At 51.5% G+C, this 20,759-nt stretch overlaps 1 protein-coding gene and 1 long non-coding RNA gene across 2 annotated transcripts; one reads left to right on the forward strand and one right to left on the reverse strand.

The window, feature by feature from the left end:
• Positions 1-1,716: 1,716 nt before the first annotated feature.
• Positions 1,717-20,061, reverse strand: GDF6 (growth differentiation factor 6). The gene is made up of 2 exons (XM_032758473.2): positions 19,542-20,061; positions 1,717-4,875 (listed from the first exon to the last, which is right to left on the reverse strand). The coding sequence occupies exons 1-2, from the start codon at positions 19,945-19,947 to the stop codon at positions 3,914-3,916; spliced, it is 1,368 nt and encodes a 455-aa protein (XP_032614364.1). The 5' UTR covers positions 19,948-20,061; the 3' UTR covers positions 1,717-3,913.
• Positions 4,672-8,582, forward strand: LOC131384176 (uncharacterized). Its single transcript, XR_009214755.1, has 4 exons — positions 4,672-4,898; positions 5,412-5,535; positions 6,935-6,964; positions 8,137-8,582. It is a non-coding gene; the product is annotated as an uncharacterized LOC131384176 (long non-coding RNA).
• Positions 20,062-20,759: the final 698 nt, after the last annotated feature.

Here is a 20,759-nt window from a genome sequence, read left to right on the forward strand (position 1 = left end):
AGGGACACCAAAAACTCACATTGACAAGTGTCTCTATTCATTCTTTTATCACTAGTGCCTCATTCACGTTTAACTCTCAAAATTGTGTGTAGCTTGAGTGTTGAATCTTCTCCTCTATGTTCTGGAGTTTTTCACATCATTCCCAAAAAGTCTGAGTTAACCAGGATTTTCTTCTTAAAATACAAATGTCTCTAAGGTTAAAGGCTAGGAGATATTTACATCTTCATGTAATTCAATCAGATTGTGCTTTTCCTAACACCTGAGTTAAGGAATAAACTAATAGAGGAAAGAAAGAAAAACAACTTTGGACATGAAAATATTTGTTCAGAAAAGGGAAATCTCTGGATTGGGAACATATTAAAGTACAAGGCTGGTAGTCCTCAGGGCATTCATGGGCAAATTGGGTGCCAGGTATAAAAAGAGTGGTGCAAAAATGCAAAGAATTCTCAACTATTTCAAAAGCAGCTTCCACCCAGAAAAGACAGTCTCTTTTCCACTTTCCCAGGTGATTATGTCCTCTCAAAACTCAGAAGTCAAAATTGCTTTGTTAAAAAGTTCCATTTGGGTAAATAAAGTTTCTGCAAAATGACCTGGAAACTCAAACAATCACTGTGTCCACGGGAAAATGTTTCTTCGTTCTAAGGGTCCACTTGCAACCAGTTTTTTGAAACATGACCTATTTGTAAATTGACTATTGTGTTGACAACCAAAACTCATAAAAATCACACCCAGTGCAGTCCCAGCAAAGAGTAGAGAACCAAAGCTCAGTAATGGCTTAAACTACAGGTTTACTGGGCCAAGCCCAAAACTAAAGATTCAAGGAGTTTTGCAACCCGTACCCATTTTTCAGCTGCCCGTATGCCAGCAGTTACAATTCACACACTCCAAAACGTCAGGCAATGCTGCTGGCCCCTGTACCATCTCCTCCTCTGCCAGCTGACCAACCCTAAGGATTGTAGCTAACTGCACATTCCCCACGTCAATATTTAGGGACCAATCAGAGAGCAGGTAGATGATCTGGGGACAGAACTGTACAGTGGTTAACTCCTCAGGCTCTAGAGTCTAAATGAACTAATTTTAAATCCTAACTACAATTCCCTGGCTGGATGCCCACAGGCAGGTTACTTAAATTCTCTGCACCTTGGTTTCCTCATCTGTAAAATGGGGATTATAATAATATCTACCTCTGAGGGTTTTAAATGAGATTCTACATGTGTAGAATAACATCATGCCTGATAGAGTGAGTGCTCACACTCACACGAGTTCCCCAATTCACAGCAAGCACAGAAAAACATTTGTATCTTCTGCCTCCAGTATGCCACAAAGGTAAAGAGTAATTACACTGACAATCTTGGTTGACTTAAGTAACCACTTTCTTACCTCAACATTACTGCTTTGGTTTTTTCAACACTAAAGAAACTAAGAAATCATCCAATTTCTATTTGGATTCTTGAAGTGCTGGGATGAGGGACAGGCTTATAAACACTGGTCTAATAGGTGACAAGGATTTGGCCTTATTCTAGTGAATAAAAATGTCATGAAAAAGGAGTTATTGAAGAGTTATGAAGAAAAAGTGTAATGCACTAAATGACAGATTTTTAAAATCATCAGTTTGTTTTCAGACATTCAGTCCCATACTGGAACAAACTACCTCTGACAATAATTCTGTGAGAAAAGGATTTGTCTAAATCCATCCATATAAACCAGGCTGAGTTATTAAGGAGAAAAATGCGTTTAATAATATAGCATTCGATTGCATATCATCCAGGAAAGGTGTACTGTAAAAAATGTTTTGATTATTCATTGACCTCTGGTAACTTTAGTGTTGTAAATACTTGTATTATATGAGGTAGACAGTTTAAAAAAAACTCTCCATTAGACAGACTTAAAATTTTGTAATAATATTTAAGAAAATGATAACTATGAAAAAATGAAATATCTGATTAATGCTTAACTTTGTACAACTCGAATATAAACTTTAAAAATATTAGAAATTATAACATTTGAGTGCATATAACGTTTTGTACATTAGGATGAATTGCATGCTGTCCATTTCCTCTTTGCACTTTCAGTCACCTTAAATAAACAAATATATACAGCCTTAACAGAACAACAGTGCATCCAAAGCAAATGTGCATTTTAAATTATTTCTCCTGGCCAAGTCTTTTTTTCACTTAGCATTTTTATATTAGCATTTCTTATCATCCCCACCCTTTCTTTGACAGTTTGTAGTTCTCTGAACCAAACAAGCAACAGGTTTAGACTGGAAGAGAGCAAAATCACTTAGGAAAAACTAAAACTTTTTTTAAGGGCTGGTACAAATTCCATTGATTAAACAATTTTATAGTCAAAGATGAGGAGGAAGCTAACTCTTCAAAGGGCCTACTCATGGGCAATGTTTGAAAACAATACTGGTGCAGGCTGGGGGAAAGTTCATGTTTTTGACTATCTGGGAATGGATATTTCAATTTCACTGTGCTCTCTCCAGCTTCCTCCCAGAAGATGAATTCCACCCCTGTCTCCTTCCTCACTGCCTGTTCCCCATCTCCCACCCCAAGCTCAATGTAACACTTGGCTCTTTTCACAGTTTCTCATTACTAAGTTTTAAAAACATTGCCTAACTGATAATTACAATCTGAAACAATTCTTTTGGGGGAGCCCTGGGCTATTGCTGGCTGGTAATCTTTCAGGAATGTCAAAGAGAGGGGAGGGAACTTAGATTTTAAAGAAACTTCAGAGACAGGGACTTGTGTCCCCTTTCATCCCTCCCTTCCCCACTCCTGGCTCCTGGCCTGTCCCTTGATCCTCATCCTCCCTGAGGCCCACCATCTTCCCTCCTGATGGGACTCCTTCTACTTCTTGGTTTCTATTCCCTCCTTTGTAGCTCTTATGTTGTTTTGTTCCCCACTCCTGCCCATTTTTTTGAACTGGGAAATCACCTTCCCCTCAGAAGGGCATGACTGAATTTTGGCAAATTCTGTTGAAAGAAATCAATTAGAATCAGAAAGGGCGTTTGGGTGGGCAACCTCCAGCCTGGGCTAATGCACCTCCGCGTCAACCCCAGTCAGAGGCAGGCCTTGTGGTTTCTCACTATCCTTCAGGGGGTTCCATTTGGACTAATTCTTGTCATTCCATCCATACCAGTTCCCCTTGCCCCCACCAGAAAAAGCAACAATGAAGGCAGAGACCTGGGCCCTCAGGAGTGAGATGAAGGTTGCCAGTTCCTGGTACCGAAAGAGGCCAGGACAGAGCTGGTAAACTCACAGAGTACACAAATGGGTGACCGCGGGCCCACCTCTCTCAAAGCTCTCCTACAAGCAGGACCATTCCTGACTTAACTATTCCTTTTGCCAATTTCCCTATCTAACACTTTCTGTGTGAGAGGGCACAAGACATGGGCTATGACATGGCCAGAGACCCCGCCTTCTTTACACATGTAAAAACCAGCCAAATCAAGATGCGGTCAACGGCGATTCTTCCTCCCATATTGTTTCCCTTTTTAAACTGTTATTTTTTCAATCCATGGAGCAGTTGAGAAACGGGTATGCATCTTTCCTCCCCTCCCCCTTCTATCAAAGCCTGTAAGACACATAAGGAAATCCAAAGCCACAGTAATAGAGAGAGAGAGAGAGAAAAAAAAAAAAACAGAACAAAAGAAATCCTCCTTGGCTTGTTTTTCCAGGGTGGCCAGGCAAGGTGTGAAAATCCGTATCTCCCTCTGGGCTGGCAGGTAGAAGGTACTGGGAAGGCTGCGCTCCCTCCTCTCCCACCGGCTCTCACGTCCAGGCTGTTCCCTCACCCTCAGCCTCCCTCAGCGCCAGCTTCCTCCTCCGCCTCTCTGCAGCCAGGCCTCCCCTGCAAGGCGGACCTTGGCCCGCCTCGGTTCCGGGCCAAGGCGGCGGGAAAGGCACCGCTACCTGCAGCCGCACGACTCCACCACCATGTCCTCGTACTGCTTGTAGACCACATTATTGCCCGCGTCGATGTATAGGATGCTGATGGGAGTCAATTTGGTGGGCACGCAGCAGCTAGGCGGGGTGGAGCCGGGATCCATGGAGTTCATCAGCGTCTGGATGATGGCGTGGTTGGTGGGCTCCAGGTGCGAGCGCAGCGGGAAGTCGCATACACCCTCGCAGTGATAGGCCTCGTACTCTAGGGGCGCGATAATCCAGTCGTCCCAGCCCAGCTCCTTGAAGTTCACGTGCAGGGGCTTCTTGCTGCAGCGTAGCCTGGACTTCTTGCCGTGCCGCTTGCCATGGCGACTGGCGAAGGCCGTGCGCCGCCGCCGGCGGCCGGGCGAGGGCAGCCAAGGCCCGGCGTCCGGGGCGCCCGACGGCGGCGGCCACGACCCCTCGGCGCCCGCGCCCGGGCCCGCAGCCTCGGCCGAGCCCAGCTGCTCGCGCATCTCTGCAAACAGGTTCTTGCGCTGGGATCTGGTGAATACCACGAGCAGGGCCCGCTCCTGGGGAGGCCGCACCCTCCGGCCGAAGCCCAGACTCCACAGGTCCGGGGGCGGCGGTTGCTGGGGTCCCCGCGCGCGCGCCTCGGCCTCCCCGGCTTCCGGCTCCCCCCATGCGGCCCGCAGCTCCAAGCACAGCTGCTTCCAGGGCTGGTGGCGCAGGCCCTGCCACACGTCGAAGACTTCCCAGCCGGCCGGCGGCGCCCCCTGCGGGTCCAGGGTCCGCGCGTCCAGCAGCTGGGGCGAAAGGCAAGGGAAGAGCTGCACGTGGAGCGGCCCGGCTGGTGGCCCCCAGGGCGCTGAGGGCGCCTGGCGAAAGAGCCGCAGCTCCGCGCCCACCAGCTCTTCTTTGTCTGAGAGCATGGACACATCAAACAAATACTTCTGTCTCCGGAGAGGAGTGTGCGAGAGATCGTCTGCGAGATAAAAAATAATTACAGTCAGTTTCACTTAAGGGGGAGATCAGCCCGGTGCTCTTCGGCCGCCCCGGGAGGAAAAGGGCGGGGAGTGGGGGCAGGTCGGCCGGGGAGTCCAGCTTGCCCGGCCCGGGGCCTGACCACCCCGGCTCCCCATCTGGCTGGTGCATGGCGCAGGGAAGGGGGCGCGCCAGGGCAGGCCCCCTCCTCCGCGTCAGCTCCGGACTCTCAGGGCGGAAGTCGGTGGCTGCTGGCGAGGCGGCGGCGGCCTACCGCGTTTTCCCCCCAAAAGGCTTCGTAACCACTAATGTGCCGTTTGTGGTCTCGAGCCTGGGCCGCGCTTCCCCCACATCTCCTCCAGGCTGGGCTGGCTCGTTCTCGTTCATGTCTCAAATGTCACCTCCTCCAAGTAGCCATCCCTGACCACCCTGATCTAAAGTAGGCTCTCCAGGTCCCTATCACAGGACTGGCTTGATTATCTTCCAAGTACTTAGGATTATCTACAATTACCTTGTTTATTTTTATCTCCTTATTAGTCTGCCCTTCCCAGCAACACTCTGTCTGCCTCCACCAACCCACAGGAGCTAGGCCCATGTCATTGTCCACCTTGCTCCCCTCAGTGCCTAGGGCGGTTCCTGACCTGGAGCACACGCCGGTCAGGTAAGTGGGAAACTTCTACGACAGCGAGTCTTAATCTGGCCCACTAAAATGTCCTGGAGAACTGAAAAACTGCCAGGGCCAGGGCCAGGGCTTGATTCAGCCTATTGAATCACTGTCTAAGGACAGGACTGGGCATGGGGTTTTTGTTTATTGTTTGCTTTTTTTTTTTTAACTCCAAGATGATTTAAAGGTGCAGTTCTAGTTTAGACTCACTAGTCTGGGGTAACATTGCTGCCCATCAGGCGGTTTTGGTGGGTCCAACACAGTGCAGGCAGAAGGAAGAGCTGGTGAGAGATTTATTTATTTATTCACCAATCATTAAACAACAAACAAAAGAGCAATGAAGTTTCAGAAGTATTGGGGGCAGGGGGTGACAAATGAACAAACACACACACCTTACATCTGTCCATTGAGAACATCTTGCAGTCAATGAGAAAAATATATACCTGGAAGGCAGAAAACCTAAGCCAGGGACAATTAGATACACACACACACACACAGAGAGAGAGAGAGAGAGAGAGAGAGAGAGACTTTCCCATCTCTCCTCCCACTCCCAATCTAAAATTCTCTCGCTTTGCAACTATTCCTGAAGATAAAAGGTTTGGTCATCAATGAGAAAAAGAAATTTAGGACAGGTGAGGTAGGGGAGTGTAACAGGCTTTTAAAATCCAAGGCAAATTCTTCAGAACCAAGGCAAAACTGGACTTCTTTTTTGACACATTTGTGCATGAAGCCAACTCCACTTCAATGTGCAAGGCGGAAAGCTAACCAGCTTTTCCTGGGCTGCCTTCCCATAAAATATTTACAACCCAGCAAATACAAAAATCCCCAAAGCCCTCAGCCTTCCCCAGAAGCTAGTAAAGTTTGGGTCGATTTCAATAGTAAAAGTGTCACTGGGCCCAGCATCCAACCCTCTCTACCAGTCCAGATGTAGCCCGGGGGCACTGGCTCTGGAGCCTCAGCCACACCCAGTTTGTACTCGGGGCTGACCGTAGCACTGGCTGGTTCACTCTTACACACATGCCCCAACCTGAGATGGGGTGTGGGAAGGGTTAGAGAGGTGAAAAGGGAAAAGCTGCTGCAGGCAGTTGATTTATGGAAGCCAAGACCTTCAAACAGACCAGGGTCACGTTAAAATCAGGGAGAATTCAGCACACTTTCTTCTCCTTCAAAGAAACCTGTGTCTGACAATGCTCAGTCTCCACCCAGATCTCTGGACATACTGCCTTAGGCTTGGCTTCCTGCCTCTCTCCCCAAACTAGGGATGAGATGAGAGCAGCAAATCTAAGGCACTTGCTGCACTAGCTAAATGTTGTTAGGAATAACATATTTCTAATCTATATCCACCTGCACAGAACAGTTCTGAAAGGTAATTACTTGTATTATTCCCATTTTGCAGATGAGAAAACCAAGGATTGGAGAAATTAAGGTATTGCCAAAAGTCAGCCAGCCAGAAAGTGGTGAGGCTAAGAGCCATACTTATGTCTATTTAATTCAGAGTTGGAGCATTTAGCCCCTAAGCCCCACTGCCTCTCCACTGCAGTCCAGGTACTAGAGTCTAAAAGTAACCAGAAGTGGCCAGTGTATAAAGGGAAAAGAGTCCAAATTATTTGCAGGGCTTGCTAGGGATAAAATCTAGGCTCCCTTAGGAAATCATTTCCATCTTTGCTTACACAACTCTTGAGATGGTTTGCCACTGGCTGGAGTGCATTAGGCAGGTGTAAAGAATTATGATTTATTTCTCTCTCACGCAATATGGGGGAAATCAGCCTGCTTTTGTTTTTACTCTTTTAAAAAAAGTGTGTGGGCTAATAAATGATTAATTTGCACAGCTGAGTTAAAACTGAGGCAAGCATCTGTAGAGAAAGATCTCTTACTGATTCTGCAGCCTTAGGATTTCTGATGATCTTTCCAGCAAGACCAGCCCACCCCTACCCTTTCCAGGTTTCATTGCAAGAATGCAAATGGGACTTCAGCTTCTTCTCTCTTCTCTTTCCACACTAGCGCCATCACCTACTTCAAGGGGCCTCACCTGTGAGCATGTGGCCATCCCAGCTCACAGCCTAAAGCTGTGCACAGTTTCACAGGTGCACACATCAGTGGTGTGATCTACCTTCGGGGGAACTGAATGGATGAAGAAGCTGTCCAGACCCTGCAAGTGAGCTCAGGGATATTTGGGCAAGAATTCTATGGCCCAGGTATCTGGAGCTTGGTCTGGAATAGTGACTCTCAAAGCCACTAAATCTGCAGTGGTCTTTAAATCTGCATCATCAGCATCACATAGGCACTTGCTAGAAATGCAAATTCTCTCTGGCTCTAGAGGCTTGTGGTAGGGTCTAGAATTTGTATTTCTAGTAAGCTCCCAGATGATGCTGATTCTGCTGGTCCAAGGAATTACTCTAAGAACCACTGATCTAACTGGGGGTTGTCCTCTAGGTTCTTTGAATTCACCACTGAGTAGGGAGGAGCACCAAACAAGGTGCTGCAAAGCACAGGGCTCAGGGCAGCATCTAAGGCGGTACTCACCAGGACCAGGTCAATTCTACCTTTCCCAGCCCATTCGTGGCCCCCAAAGCTACCCCCATTTTTTTATCCTTTCAGCCACAAATTCTCTTGGTTCTGGGTCTCCAGAACCTCTAACTCCTAAACAGAAGGTCCAAGAAGGTGGCTCCTCTATGCAGCTCCCCTGCAGACCACATTACCTACCTGTCTAAACCTGCATCACAGAAATAGCTCAGAGGAGGCATCCAACCTGGGGAGTGAATACAACACCATGCACTGTTACCCTGAAGACACTTTGCCTGCTGCCTGCTGCCTGCTGACCTGGCATCACAGAGCCTGGCTCAGCTGCCATGAGCCATCTATGGGCAAAAAGCCAGCCCTTCATGCTCCCTTCCACAAGTCTCCTCTCCCATTAAGTCTTGTATAAATGAAGACTGATGTCATCAAATGATCCTCTCTCCCACCCCTTTGACTAAAAAAACATGCACTTGTCACTTCAAAATCTGTGGCACTTTCCCACATCCTGGAAGTGAATCCTATGCTTTGGGCCCTTAAATTGAAATTGACCAGAAATACATGGTGGGAGTTTTTTATTTCCCTTTTACTTTGCATCAACCTGGTTTGTTACAGCTTATTCACACATCTGTTAACAGTGTTTGCTGAATATTAGACATATAAACATTTCCAGTTACAATTGCTGGATTTGGGCTTATCTTCGTTCCCTGGCAGCTGCGTAGAGAAAGGAGGGGGAAGAGAGAAAAATAAGAAGGAACAAACCGTGGCATGTTAAAAGATACTCCTTCATAATGGTCAACGAGTTGGTAAAAGGCTGAAAGCACCTCAAATATATATTTCTGGTGTAGAATTTAGGAAAAATTTAAAAGAAGGGAGATGTTGGTCAAAGGGTACAAATTTTCAGTTAGGGTGAATATAAGGTAAAAAAATAAAATTTTAATTAAAAAAAAAGAAACCAAGAGAAGGAATGGTACCTATTTGCAAGGTAATTACCATTGCACCCATTTTAAATGAGAAAACTGGCCTAGAAAGGAAAAGGGCATCTGTCCACGGTCACCGTACGTGGCTGGAGAAAGTTGGAGTGGCAAACTCCAGAGCGGAAAGGAAAAGATGCCCGCAACGCCAAAGGCCAGACACCCGGGGAACCTGAGCCCCAGGAGGGCGGCATGAGGGAGGGACACGTAGCTGCAGGACTCTGTGCGCCTGCCCACTCCAGCCCCAGAGCCTTCTGCTGGGGGCTACTTCCTTGGGCTAGCCCGTAGAGGGTTTCCAAAAACCAGAAACTTCTTTGGTTGGAGGTGGGAAGGGCCCGGCATTGCATTTTCCCAAGACATCTCTGAGATATATACTCAGCTTGAGGTCCCTTTGGAAGTCCTAGTTGGATTTTGTCACTCGCCTGGCTGTGCACCCACGGCTCCAACTCCCCGGACTTGCAGGATTCTTGGTACGGCCGACTTTGGGCTCCACGTGATTCCTCCGCGCGCACCTGGCTCACATCTCTGAGTACGCAGTGACCCTGGATAGCTACTCACCAGGCGTCCCGCCACGCCTCCCAGCCATGTTCTCCGGTGGCACAGGCCCCGCGACTAGGCCACTGTCCAGAAAGTCGAGAAGATAGTGGGCTTTCCCATCCCCAACCCCCAGGCAGGGAGAATCACCCATCTTTGCAAGATAAACTCTAGGCGCCTTTCCCTTATCCCCTCATTTTAGAGCCAGGAGCAGCATTGAGCGCTTGTAGGGCACCAACTTTGTGCTAGGCACGTGCTCAGAGCTTTGATGGCCTCTCTCACTGAATCTTCACAGCGAACGTCTAAGGTCAGGCCTACTGTGATACTCACTTATAGATGAAGAAACTGAAGCTCTAAGAGGTATCTTGCCCATTGTCTTGAAACTAGCAAGGGACAGGTGTTGAAGGTCCTAATTCCAAGTGCCCTGACCCCAGTCCTGCAGCCGTGCCGCTCTACCAGGGTCCTGTTTGGGCAGGGAGCCAGGAAATAGGACATACCTTCATCATTAATGTAATCAAGGTGGGCTGGGTTCCCCCAGGATTTCTTTTCTTCCCTTCCCTTCCTTCCCTTCCCTTCCCTCCCCTCCCCTCCCCTCCCTTCCCTTCCCTTTCCTCTTCTCTCCTTTTCTTTTCTACAAAGAAGACCTCCAAGCTCAAAATTCATGACTGGGCTTGGAGTCATTTTCTCAACTAGGTCTCTCACCTTCAGCACTGCACTGAGGGGACAAAGTCCATCAGGTTGGAAATAGAGCCAGGTGCACTGGGTGATTTAAAATGAGCCACCAACCCCTCCTCCTGGAGTGTGAAGGGCTTTAAGGGGAATCCGTGTGCCAACTATGTACCCTCTTTCTGGAATACAGGATCTCCTGGGCGTCTCCCTGAGGAGATACTCATCCTGAGTCGGGCCTCTGTTGAGATCTGAGCTTTGCAAGCTGCTGACACATTGCTAGCATTCTTACTGAGATGTAAGTTCGGGAAGCAGTCCATACAACTCACCCTTTCCGGGGCGCTTTTTCTTAACCCCAGTATTCATGCCTGACCCCCCAGCATAATAATCGTAAGAGCAAACGCTGGTGTGGCACTAGATCTGTGCTGGGCATGATCTAAATTCTTAACTTGTAGTAACTCATTTAATCCTCAAAACCACTTCTGAGACAGCCATCATTCTAAACTAAAAGAGACAACTTGAGGAACTGGCTCAAGATACTAAGTAGTAGAGTGGGCAGTCTGGCTCCAGTATCTGTGCCACTACCCTAGACATCTCAGCCCTGATCTCTGTGCCTTGTAGAAATCCTGAGAAACTCTTCCATGCTGCCCATGCCTGGAGGGAGGGCATCAATCCCTGGACGGTAAGAGTCACTCACTTCAGCAGAACTACAGCAGTCATTCCTTCAGCAGAAGAAATGGACTTGTGGAAGAGAATTTAGGAGGAAACTTAACAGGGCCACAGAGGGGTGCAAATGAGATAAGGTGTGAGAGAAAGACTTCTGAACGCAAATGTCAGTCACTACTGATGGTGTGGAATGAGCATAGGAATTTAAAGTCTAAGAGACATAAATTTGAGTCCTGATCTGTGACTTAGTGGCTGGGTGACCTTGGTTAGACTGGGTCACATAATCTCTCCCAGCCTCATATGCCTCAGCTCTAAAATGAGAGAACCACCTGTACCTTGCAGGATCATTGTAAAGGTCAGAGTCAAAGTACTCAGGGATGTGCATGGTACGTAGAAATGTCCAATGAATGCAGCCAATATTTCTGTGACTACTTACATCTTCTAGGGGAAGGTGCACCTGTCCTCCTCTTGACTTCCTTTGAAATCCAGTTCTCTGGACTTCAGTCCTTGTGGTCCAGTTCTCTCCACAAGATTCCAGAAGTGAGTGGAGGAAAGGTGCTAGGAAGCATGGGAAAGATAAAGACGCTTCCAGTTCCTGCTTATCGGAAGTCAAGTGAAAGTCAAGGCTCATGGAGGCTGCAGCCTCACCTCATCATCCCGATTCTTCTCAGTCCTGTGAGGCCCTGTCACCACTGCTGTCCCTCCCACAGTGCCAGGTGAACAGACGACCTCCACCCCAGCTACATCAAGGATCCAGCCCTTCTTGCAGGTTTCCTCTTCTTCAGGGGTCAAGGCCAGTGACAGCCCTTGTGCTAACCCAAATGACTCCCTGGCTGGCAGTGCAGCCCTGAGAGGCCTGAGAATTCATTTCTTTCTCCACTTTGGTGTCCTTTGGTGGGGGCATGAACTGACCACAGGGCCAGTCTGGGGTGGGGATAAGGAGGCAGATGTTACTGATCTTCACTGTGCAAAGGGCCAGACACATATTGATGGGGAGGGCTGCAGCATGAGGCCAGGCTTATGGTGCTTGTCACTTTTGAAGTTTTCGTCGGCGGTTCTGTCTTCAGTGTGTGTTCCTTCTCATCACACATTCACCAGTCCAGCTTTTCTCATGTCTCTTGGCTTCCCCAGTGCCCTCCCCAATAGCTTGCCCTGTATTTCTCCTTCCAAAGACCAGAGGGGTCCAAGGCAAGTCTTCCACGGAGTCTTGGAGAGGCTTTTCCACTCTTTCCCTCAGGCCTCCAGACCCAGGCCCTTCTCTTCCTGAGGAACCTGGGCCTTTAGACTCCACAAGTTAAGTGGGTCTAGTGGCCTGCCTGGATCCCTGGGAGAAATCCCAGTATGGGCACAGCAAGCTGCGGCTCAAGGTGAGGCAAATGAATGAGAGTGGAGAGAAAGAAAAGAAAGGGGATCCTCCGATCCCACCCAACTGAAAACAGCTTTGCACCCCTCACCTCGGGGCCTCAGCACCGCCTTTAGTGGCCTTAGCTCTAACCCCAGGGTGCCTGTTTCTGACAAGCAGTGCTGGCTGGGGAGGAGCCCTCTCCCGTGAGTGCTGCTCACCGCATCAGGAGCTCCACTGCGCTTTAGGGAAACTCCTTTTGTCTCTAGAGGATGAAACAGATTCATTTACAAAGCAGTTTTCCTGAACTTAGTTAATGACCCTGATGGCCGCCTGCTCTCTTGAGGGGCCAGAGAGGCAAAGCTGAGATCAAGGACACTTCACTGTGCTTCTCTTTTCAACGGGGTCCCATTCTGGGCTCCCGACCACAGCGGCTCAAATCTTAATTTGACATCGCTGCAGATGAAACCCAAACCGAAGCTCTGGTACTGTTCCCGCGCTGCGCCCTCCCTCCCCATCTCACTGCCGCGCGCACGCGGCCTGCCCTTCCCCTGGTGCTCAGACCTGGGAGGTTGGCTAGGGGCGGCCTTCCCTGCACTGTCGACCGGTAAGTCACCCCGGAGCCCAGGGGAGCAACCAGGTCCTCCAAGAAGGCTAGGGGAGCGGAAAGGGAGGAATCCTCAAGCTGCCATCGGAGCTGGAATATGATCGGGCTGCATGGCTTCAGTTTTGAGATCAAAAGTAGAAGGAAGGGTGTTCATGTTATGTGACTTCCGCTCCCTGACCAGTTCTGAGCTTGCAGGTGGGGGCGAGGGTTCAAACTGGCTTGTAGTCGCGGGGAGGATATTGGACTCAGCACCCAGGGGTCCTGCCCAGGAGAAACCGCTGTGCTGTGCTCTTTAAGGTGCTGGGCCGGGTGCAGTCTGGGAGGAAGGGAGAGCCGCAATCTCTGTCTGCGTAGTTCATTTAGGTCTGACTTTCGAAACAATTTAGCAAAATGACATTCGCGGGCCCTAGTCTATTCCTAGTCAATTTCCCTCCACACTGAGCTTCGGAGCGGCAGTGGGCTGGGTGGGAAGCGGAGTGGGAGGCTGGACCAATTTGTCTGGAAGCCAGGTTTGCAAAGCAGGCGCACCGATTCCCCTGGGCTCCTACGTTATTAAGGGATGCCCTCTGCACCCCACTAAAGCCAATCCCCCGCGCAGCCCCTGTAACCGTCCTCTGCCCTTCTCCCCAAGCTAAACCAGCCTGGGCTAGAGGCCCGCCCCTGGCCTCTTTCACGCCCACTCTACGGTCCCTAAACCGTGCCCCGCCCCCAGGCGCCTGGGCCACTAGCGCCGCCGCGCGCTCTTCCCTAGGAACCTTGTCCAGCGCCGCCCGCCGCCCGCCCCTTCCAAGCTCTTGCAGCCACTCACCCCAAGTGGACCCAACCCTCAGTCCCCAGCAATTCTAATGGACTGTCTTAGAAGGCAGAGAACTGCAACCCTGGAACCCATTAGTCCAAGGAGGACTTATTTAATTACTGTAAACAGGAGATACTATTTAACCGACTTTGAGCTTAAAAATAAACAGCCAGGCCTTGGGGTGGGGGATGGAGGGATGTCAAGCAACGGAATGGCGCGGTGAATCCACATTCCGGCATTCCACACCTCGAGGGCTCGGCTCGATTCAGTCCCCTGGTCCAAAGAGCGTCGTTTGACCCGGGTTATTCAATACCCGAGGGGTTATCGAACTAATGCCTTTCCTTTTACTTAAAAGCCCCCAGGGATTACTGTTGATTTGCTCTGGGGCCTTTGGTGCACGCAGTAGTCCTAGCAGGAAACAAAAGTTCTCGTTCTGCCCTATTTCTATCATACCATCTTCCTCCCCACCTCTCCATCTCATTCCCTTCTTCCTTCTCCGCCACCGCCCCAGAAAGACGTCACCACTTTCGAGGAGGTGTGTAAGAACCTCAAGGACTCCAGCTAAGAAAAACATGTGGTGTTAGGGCCTCCGATGCAGTGCCCTGCGTTCCCCGCGGGTCCAGGTGACACGCATCCTCTCCGGTCGGAAAGAGAAGCTTTCAAGTCCTGATTCAATTGGGGGGTAGGGAGGGTGGAGAAGGGGGATTCGCCAGGCCTGTCGTGATCTGTGGTCTGAGTGACTTTTTTCTTTTAATGCGCAGAAACCACAAGGATGTTTGAGCACGTTTTTAGATCCCCTCCCCCATCGGCAACTCCACCGCGCAAACTCCCAGAGGCCCGAGAGCCTCCGCGTTGAGGAAAACGCTATGTCCGTCTCAGATTAGCCTCCTTTGCCAAGGAAACTCGCCAAGAATCCCTGCGCAACCTGCGCTCTCGCTGTAGAGCATACTAGGTGGTCTTTCTTTCTTTTTAGAATCTTCTTGCTTTTCCCTGTAAGGCAGACCTTAAGGCCTTAAGGATTGGAACTACAGTAACTGATGTTTAACAGCAAGTCAGTGGCTAAGAGTTTGGTCTGTGGCCTTAAACATGCCTTAGTTATTCGAACAAGAAGAGCAAAACAAACTTCTAATTTAAGGCTTCTTTCCCTTATCCCCGGGCTTTTTGCAGGACCTTCCGGTTCACCTTGCTGGAGGAGGACCCTGAACCTGGACAGTGGCGCAAACCCCGTGCCCGCGCTCATGCAGGCGCACCCTCACACGCACACACTTGAACCCTTAGCAAGCCTTTTCCAAGGCTGTTCCCTCTTTCCGGGCAAATAAAGCCCAGATTGGAACCTTCTGCCTAGCTTCCTCATTTGGCCGTCTGGTCTGCATTAGTGTTTTTATAAGGGACTCAAACAAATCGAATACAAGGTCACCAAATAATTAACAGTTGTGAATTCCCTCCGTCCCCATTAAAATACTTCCCTGCTTATATTTCATTTTCGGTTTGCCAACGACAACAGGGTACCGGCAAAAGCACTGCTGAGTTGATTACACCACTCTGCGGCCCAGGTCCACCCAGAAACCCGCTGTTTTGCATAACATGAGGTACCCGATGAACTGCAATCGCGAGGGAACTATGTAACTCTCTGAATGCCCTCCCCGCAGCCGGGCTATTCCCGGAATGGTCCTGCTCTGCCCTTTGATAATCATGCCCTTTGATAATCACGACCCAGAAGGTGAACGGAGAAGCCAACAAACAATCAGTGGCAAACTGTCCTGAGAGTTATTTCTAGGGCATCAAGTTCTTCAAGGATGTTCTCATCTCGTTTTGTTTTTTATCTGTTCCTTACTGCCTCCTTTTTGAGAATATTATTACAACAAGAAAAAAGTAAAGGGTATTCTTATTTCAAAGCCATCTGGAAACCTAACTCACAGCAATAGTCTTAGACTCATTTCGGTTCTCTCATTCTTGAGAGTTGTTTTTTCTCCTTGTTAGAATTATGAGGCACTTTTCACTGCATAAACTGAAAGTCTGAATCAGTCAGTCTCTTTCTCTCTCTCTCTCTTCCCCCCCCCCTTCCTCCCTCCCCTCTATCTCTCAGGCCTGCTGAATTCATAGAACTAATTGTCTGGCTTTCCCAGGCCCCAGGGCTGGGGGTCCAGGGCCCCAGTACTAGTAGCCTTTTAATGAGTTATTTCATGAGCAAATTGTAATTTCACCATATCCAACCTTGTCCATTCTCATCCCATGATGGCACTGAAACACACAGGCACACACCTTCTCACCTTTATGGATCCAACATCATTTTTAAAGCACAATATAAGAGCATTTTTAAAAATCAGGGATAATATGGTTTGTGCCTCTGCTAAAATAAAAACAGGAGGAAGCAAAGCACACCAAAATTCAGACCCTCACACTCCTAACTAGGTCTTAAGTGACTGCAGACAAATATTAGACTGGGGGAAAATCTTTCCATTTTTTGACTTCTGCTTCTTGTCACCATCCACTAGAAACCACCTCACCACTGAAACTATCTATACAGTGCTCTAGTTAAACATGGAGGGTCTCGAATCTTATATCAGCCCCACCTCTCACTAGCTGTGTGACCTCGAGCAACTTGCTTAACTCCTCTGTCTTCTTTACTTCACCTGTAAAACGTGGTGATGATAGCGTTTTCTAGGAAGTGGTTGTGATAACTAAGCGAGATAATTCATGTAACAAATTTTAGTGCAATACTTGGTACACAGTAAATTTTCAACAAATCGTGGTTACTATTATTACTCCTGGGTGTCTGGAGAGCATACTGAAAGAAGGGACCTGTTTCAGTTTTGTTTTTTTTTTCCAATAAGTTCTCCTCCTGGAGGATAGGGAGAAGTGGTCTGGGATGGGGTAGTACAGAACTTGCTTTCTTTATAAACCTAAAGCGTCCTTCATTCACTTTGGGCAGAGTTTATGCCTGCTCTCCCACTCTCAACCACAGGCTTCAGGTGTAACTTTGGGGTTTCCGGGGTAAGGAAGGCTTTTTACAGATACTGTAAATGAGCAAGTCGCCCACGCCTCCTGGACTGGCTTCGGGGCTCCTTTCCTTTTCTTCGCTCCTCCCCTTGGGGGACCCCCGGCTCCACCGAGCCAGGCCAGCCCCACTCGACGGCGATTTAAACATCCCTTAGGCAAGGCGCCAAGTTAGCGCTGCTGGCCCAGCTCTAGGCGGGCCGCTGCTCTTTCCTCCTCGCCAGGCAGTCCACGCGTTGGGGGAGGGGACCTTAGGGGGTTTGGCGCGGTTAAGAGCCCCACGTGAGAGGGGCGGAAGTCCTTGCCAGGAGCCGGAGATGCGCGGCTGGCGGGTCCCTTCCATCACGGGAGACGAGACACCGTTTGATGTGTTATGACATGAACCCTCAATTAGATCGCTGAGTTGAAACACTCCAATCAGGGGCCCGATGCTAAGCAAGCCCCGGAAGGTCCAGCCTGAGGTCACCGCCGGTGACACATCAAATCAAAATCAGTGAGAGGGAAAGTGAGGTTTTCCCTTTATCAAGCTGGGGCTGCAGCCAGCAACGCACCCCCTCCTCTGCGCACCCCTCCCGCCCGCGACTCCGCACTCCTTCACCCCCGTGCGGCGTGCGACAAGCCGCACCGCCTTCCCAGTCAACGAACTGCCTTTCTTCGCATTTTCTGAGAACCCAGAGACACGGAGGAGACCGCGCCTTTGAAGCTGCCGTCCAGGTGGTCATGCAGCGTCTCCTCCCACTGTGGACCGCTCGCATCCCCTGCCCTCCACCGCATTCCGGGGTTGTAGCGGTACTTGTGGATCTCGGTCCCGCTAGTCTGGAGGCCTTAGCTCGAGAACAGAGGCCTCCCCAGACTGGGTGCACATGCAATCCCTCCTCTATCTCCAGGATCGGGGGCTCACAGCGCAGTGGCGGGGATGGGGGTGGGGAGGCTACAGGGCAAACCAGGGTAAAGTGATTTCGCGTCTATGCCGGATTTGGGGCCCCCCAAGACTTTTCCCCAACCCTTGTCTGAATGCCACAGGCTTCCGGAGATACCTCCGAACAGCCCGCAGGGTCTTTTGGTCCTGTGCCAAACTCACAGGGCGCAGCGAACCAGTTAGGGTGCCCACTTGGGGGAGGGGCAGAGATTCTTGCCACTTCATTCCCGGGCAAAGAAAATCCGCGCCCAACCGCCGGCCAGCCTAGGCCTCTGGGACTTCTTCTCTTGAGGAAGGGCCTCTTGAGCAGTCTTCTCTGAGCTTCCTTAGCCTCCTTCCGCAATTGTAGTAGAGAAAGTGCAAGATTAACAGAGGACTTGGAGGGACAGAAACAACTGTAGCAAGGCGTGCGTCGTGGGGAGGGTTGGCGAGCTGCACGGGCAGCACGGAGGCCAGGGACTCAGTTGCGCTACTACGAAGAAGCCACGTGTCTTTGCAAAGGTGACTTTAGTAGTCCTAAAATCATCATAAAATACCCGGCGTTAATTTGCCCTCTGGACCTTTCGGCAGCTCAGGAACCTCGCTGACCTCGGGCTGCAGCGGCGAACCCGGCGCGGGCAGGACCCTCGAGCAAGGAACGCAACTATGAGTGAGAGGCGGGGACTGGAGCCGGGGAAGAGCTCGGGGCTGGGGGCGGGGGGCCGTTAGCCTGCTCTAAAAAGCTTAGGAGATGTGCGAGCACCCAGGGTAGCAGTGACTGAAGCAGCTTCCGAACCCCGAACCCCAGCGCTGCAAGGTTTCCGGGCATCCCCACTTAACTGGGAGCGGGTCAAAGTTATGGAGCTAAGTCTAGGGAGGATGGGGGAGTGGATATCTGCCTAAATCTCTTTTATCCCCTCATTTTCTTCCTTCCTTCTCTTTCGCTTCCTTTCCTTTTTCTCCCTTCCTTTCCTGCCTCCTTCCACATTACTGTCTCTCTCCTTTAGGAGCTGAGTTTCCGATGCCTGTGGATCCTTCCCTAATTTCTGGGACCAGAGGTGGTGCGAGGTTTTCTTGAGGGCACTGGCCACGCTGCAGATCAACGCCGGTGGCAAGAAGGGGCCGCAAGGGTTTCCGCAGACACCCACACATGCAGGCGTTCCCACAGAGGGTACCAGGGATTTCCCCGACCCCCACCAGCGCCCAGGAATAGCGCAGAGAGAGGAACGTCGCCTGGCTGAGAAAGGTGGATGGACATACCCATATACCTTTGTGTATTAAGTACCCACAACCTCCGAACTTAGCCGTCCCTGTCCCGGCCCGCCCAACTGCTGCCGCCGCATCTGCAGAAACCACTGGTGTTGAGGCCTCGGAGCAGCCGGGAGCACCACGCTGGAGCAAAAAAGCCGGAGGGAGCAGGGCTCCAGCCCGGCTGACCATCCCCGCACCCAGAGCAGGGACCAATGGAAAACCCGCGCGGCGTCAGGTCCAGGGGGCTGCCCGACGCCGCTCGCGGACTAGTTCCACAGACTGTGGAACTCCCTAGTGCCGGCTTTGCCCAGGGCTTTCCAAGGCTCCCTCATACCCTAGATCTGCCCCAGCAGCTCAGGCCTTAAGACTGCGAACTCAGTATCCCGAGACACCGATTCCATCAGTCCCCATCCCGACCCCTCTCCAGCCGGGTTCATCTGCCTGCTGCCTCCCGTCCTCCACGTTTCCCCCACCAGCCACCAGACAAGGGGCAACCACGCTGCCTTCTGCAAAAGAGGAAGAAGGAAAGAAGGGAGAGAAAAAGAAAGGGGGGAAAAGAGAGGGAGGTTTAGAGACTGGAATAGAATCTGCAGCCGCATTCAGAAACTTACTCGGGCTTGAGAAAAACAATTTAAGAAAAGTAAAGGGGAAGTGTCCAGAGCGGGAAGGGAATTCACAAATGCAGCCTCCGGCGGGAAGAGAGCCCTGGCTGCGGAGCTCCAGCGGGAGGGGAGTCGAGCGTCTTCTTTGCCACTTACCTAGTCCCCTGTCTACAAAGCTGGTGATCGTATTAGCCGACTTGGAAGACTGGAAAAAGCTGGCATTGATGCCCAGCTTCTCAGCGATGGAGTAAGTCCTGTAGATTGACAGCATGTACTCGTGGGGCACCACGCGCGGACCCCTGCCTGGCGGCTCCTGCGCCCGGGGCTGCTGAGCCCGGGGTTTGTCCTGAGGCGGCGGCTGTGGTTGCTGGCCCTCCCGGGCCGCGTCACTCTCGCGCGGCGCCCGCTGCATCTTGCCTTCCTTGCGGCTCCGCATGCCCTTGGTGGAGCCCAGCTCTGCGGACGATGAGGAGGATGAGATAGAAGCCTGCTGGAAACCGGGCAAATCCCACAGAAAACTGATGAGGAAGACGGCCGAGAGCAGGACCCTGGGAGTATCCATGGCGGGCAAGTGGCTGCGTCTCCCCAAGAGGCGGTGGCAGCGGCGCAGGACGCGCGGGGCACGGAGCGGCTGGACAGCGGCCGGGGCCCGGCTCCTCGGGCGGACTCGGAGTGCGAGGAGCCGGGTCCCAGCCACACAAACCCCGGCCCCGCCACGCCCCCTCCCGCCCCTCGCCGGGAGGGGAGGAATGGAGAGGGAGGGCAGAGGAGGGGTGGGGAGGGTGGGAGGAGAGCCGGGTGGTGCGGGCCGGAGGTGTGGGGGAGAGGGGCCGCGGTGCGCTGGTGTGGCAGGAAGACGCAGCGCCCCCGCGGGACGCGCGCGGGGTTGCCTGGCGGTGCGCGCCGCGCGGGCCGCAAGCGCTGACCGGGCGAAGGCGGGCGCGGTCGGCCAGTGGCCGGGGAGCAAAGGCTGGCCCGCCGCTCCAGGGTCCCCCTCGAACTCCCGGAGGTGTGGTCCCTCAGCAGCGCGGCCCCGGCTCTCGGTCCTCGCCAGCCGCCTCCACTTTCCTGGGAGCGAGCGGCCCCGGAGGAGGGAAGCGGCGGCGGCGCCCCCCAGAGACGGCTTGGAGCAGGCGCCTCTGCTGCAGGCTGCGCGCTGCCTTGGGGCGGTGGTACCTTCCCTCTTCGGCCCCAACTGCCAGGCCTGCCGTTTGCGCCCCTCAGGGGCCAGCCCGGAGCCAGAAAAGCCTCGCCGTAGGCCAGGCGCAGGGCCCAGCTCGGAACAGCCCCGTTTGCTCGGTGGGGTATCGCTCTCCACAAAGACAGGCGTCTATTCCCGACCGTCGAGGTCAGGCAAAGGCCACGAGTCTTTAG

The sequence above is a fragment of the Hylobates moloch genome, unplaced genomic scaffold (assembly GCF_009828535.3).
Source record: "Hylobates moloch isolate HMO894 unplaced genomic scaffold, HMol_V3 SCAFFOLD_9, whole genome shotgun sequence".
NCBI classification, from domain to species: Eukaryota; Metazoa; Chordata; class Mammalia; order Primates; family Hylobatidae; genus Hylobates; species Hylobates moloch.

Bases quoted from the DNA above. Each gene is read 5' to 3' on its own strand.
- GDF6 (XM_032758473.2), bottom strand. From the start codon at position 19,947: ATGGATACTCCCAGGGTCCTGCTCTCGGCCGTCTTCCTCATCAGTTTT. The intron at 4,876-19,541 runs GTAAGTGGCAAA...TTTATCTCGCAG, and splicing joins CTTTGTAGACAGGGGACTAG to ACGATCTCTCGCACACTCCT.